Source organism: Arachis ipaensis, chromosome B07 (assembly GCF_000816755.2).
Source record: "Arachis ipaensis cultivar K30076 chromosome B07, Araip1.1, whole genome shotgun sequence".
Taxonomy (NCBI): domain Eukaryota; kingdom Viridiplantae; phylum Streptophyta; class Magnoliopsida; order Fabales; family Fabaceae; genus Arachis; species Arachis ipaensis.
Window position 1 is genome coordinate 125,137,361 of NC_029791.2, and position 3,300 is coordinate 125,140,660.

General features: G+C 30.5%; 1 protein-coding gene across 1 annotated transcript in view; it reads left to right on the forward strand.

Moving 5' to 3' along the window:
• The window catches only part of LOC107608503 (homeobox protein knotted-1-like 2), a gene marked incomplete in the record, with an annotated part of 2,919 nt that extends 1,970 nt beyond the window's left edge, over positions 1 to 949 (forward strand). The window contains 2 exon segments of the mRNA XM_016310273.2: positions 442 to 574; positions 760 to 949. Of these exon segments, the coding sequence (XP_016165759.2) occupies positions 442 to 574; positions 760 to 770 (144 nt within the window).

The following is a 3,300-nucleotide window of genomic DNA, read 5'->3' on the forward strand; positions in this document are numbered from 1 at the left end:
GTTTTGGTTTTGTTAATTTATTAATTATAAGAAAATTTTTAAGTGTGTCGTCGTACCGGTGTTTTAGTAATTTTTAACCGTTGATCTTAATTATAAAAAAAATATATAATATATATAATTAAAATCAACGGTTAAAAATTACTGATATACCGATAGAACGGTACAATTGAAAATCTCCCTTAATTATATCATATGAACAAATTTGGGAATTTGAAATAGTTTCTAACTTTCTATAAGCTGTAGTGTGTGAGCAGCTGAAATTACAAAGAGAAAGTTTAGGACCAATACTTTTATTAAAATTTGACCAATACTTAACCATAAAAAAAAATGATTAATTTTACATCATTAGATATCATCTCATACCATTAAATATCACAAATTCTGCTAGCCCCTGATATTGCTCGAAATTACAATTAATTAATTAATTAATTATTGTAACAGGAGGCATACTATGATATGCTTGTGAAGTACCGAGAGGAACTTTCAAGGCCTATACAAGAGGCTATGGACTTCATGCGCAGGATTGAGACTCAGCTTAATATGCTTTCCAATGGACCCCTTCGCATCTTCTCTGGTTCGTACTCTCTCTCTCTCTTCCTCCTCGCTTCTTATTTCTGTCACAGTGATCATCAACATGCTCATTACACTATTCACAAGCTAAACTAATTATAATTATCTAAACAATTACTAATAATGGGTGTAATAATTATTATTATATGAGTTATGACACTGCACTAAAATGTTGGTCCCTATTGTCAGGGATAATTTGACCATGAGTTTCACTTTACCGTCAGATCTCAGAGGGGACCAATATTCATTGACCACAGAACCCTAACAAACCTAGCACCATATCTAATCTTGGAGCCTATATATGTTATAAGCCTACTGATCGATAAGCTATCCCTTTTGTGATTTTACTAATCTTGGAGTAATGACAAAATTATTCTTCTAATTAAGTTTACAAGTATGATTTTATTAGCATCATTAGTGATTATTATTATATTATTTCTCTAAGTATACATTCCACATGCACACACCCCTCATCATTATTATTTATTGCAGAAAATTGGACTTTGGTGTCTTGCAATAAATAAAGCAAATTGAAATAGTATTTTAATCACATTAATTTTCTTCTTTTGGGAGAGAAACAAGTAACTACCAGTAATACTAATACATTGGATGCTGTTCCAATCACCCAATTCCCCGAGAATACTGTAGGTTTGTTAAGTTTTTCAGATGTTCAGTGAACGTAATGTAATACTTCCATAAAGCCAGAATAAATAAGTGACCCCTCTGACCGTCTCATTTTCTGTGTTTATTTCGCTCCACGAGGCCCACTAATTACGCCTGTTACAGTACTTTTCAGGAGAAGATTGTATTCTTAATGGTATACGAGGTTTTTTTTTTACTATATTTTGAACAGTAAAATATATTTTTAATTATTAATTGTTGGTGAAAATTTAGCATTTTTTTTAAATCTATTATATAAATATTTGTATAAATTATGCTACATTTACATACATATAGATTTCTTAGCTAACAAGTGATATTATATAAATTGCACTACTACAGCCTAGAAGACTTAAATTTGATGGAGGTTTTTTCTTTCTAACAAACAGCATTAATTATGTAACTAACTGGCGTCTGAAAGCCTAGTCAATTTCACTTAATAGTGGTGATGCTACTGTCCAGTAAGCATATAGTTGTTAACTTGTTATGTGATCTAAATTACCATAATCTCCTCATGCTGATATGTAAGACCAATAAATTATTATTTGTACCCATCAAAGATATAGATGCTGACAAATGTATCCATATAAGAATAAAACGACAATTATAACCACGGAAAATGGCTTCCGTATGCCAAGAGTATCAGACGTTGGTTACATAATTGGTCCATTAGGGTATTCTTGACACATGGAAGATATCTTCCGTGGATACAATTATCGTTTTATTCTTATATGGATACATTTGTCAGCGTTTATATTTTTCATTAATACAAAGGGTAATTTATTGTGTGTAAGACTTAAAAATGAGACTTGCTATACATACAAGTCTTTTTGGCATACAAGTCTATATAAGTCAGTTCAAGCCTAACAAAAACAACTCTCAATTTAAAGAGCGTGTAAACACGCGCTTCCTCAACTTTGAATAGCGCGAAATGAGAAACGGTTCTTCTTCAACGTTTGTATTCCACGTTCTTTCTCCTTCTCCTCTTCCTCCTTCTTCTTCTCCTTCTTCTTTGTATTCCTCCTCATTTTTCTTCGTATTCCTTCTTTTTCTTCTTCGCATTTTCATTCTCATCGTAGTTCTTTTTATTATTGTTGCTGCATTTTTTCCTCCTCCTCTTTTTATTGATTTTGCAAAATTATGTATTTTTTTTTTCTTTGTTTGATTTTTTCTCCCAATAAGAATTATAAGAAAACGTAATAAGAAGATGAGGAAGAAGAAGCAGTAGAAGATGAGAAGAAAGAAGAAGAAGAGTTTTGAATTATGCAGAACTTATCAAAACAAAAATACACCCAAATATCTTGGTGTTATACCCAAATTTGCTGCAAATACAAAAAAAATGTTTCCTCTAATGCTGCATTTTTTTCTTTTTTTTTCTTTATTTCTTTATTTCTTTTAGTTAAATGAATGTAAGTTCATCTTCTTCTAAGTAATTTTGTAGCATTATGTATTTCTTCTTCCTCTTTGTTTGATTTTTTTGTTTTTATTATTGTTAAGGGAGTAAAACAAGAAGAAACTTGAGAAGGTAAAACAAAAAAGAAAAGATGAATAAAAAAACAAGAAGAAGATGGTGATGATGATAAAAAAAGAAGCAGTAGAAGATGAAGAGGAGGAAGAGGAAGAGTTTTGAATTATGCAGAACTTATCAGAATAAAAATACACTCAAAATTCTTAAAATACACCCAAATATCTTCGTGTTACACCCAAATATCTCCGTGTTACATCAAAATTTGCTGCAATACAGAAAAATATTTCCTCTAATGTTATATTTTTTTCTTCTGAATTGAACCACACCTCAACCACTTGATTGGATTCAAAACAATAAAAGAATGAGAATAAATTCCAATGAAAAAAGAAGGAGGAAGAGGAGGAGGAGGAAGAAGTGGTGTTGATGACGACGATAACGAAAAAGAAGAAGAACGTACGGTAACAAGAAGAAGAAGAACGTGCAGTAACGGCATAAAACGCGTGAATATAAATAACTTGTAAAGACTTATATGAAAAAAATACTTGTACGTAAAAAATAATTTTTTAAAAATATTATAAAAATATAAATAAACAAATAAATCA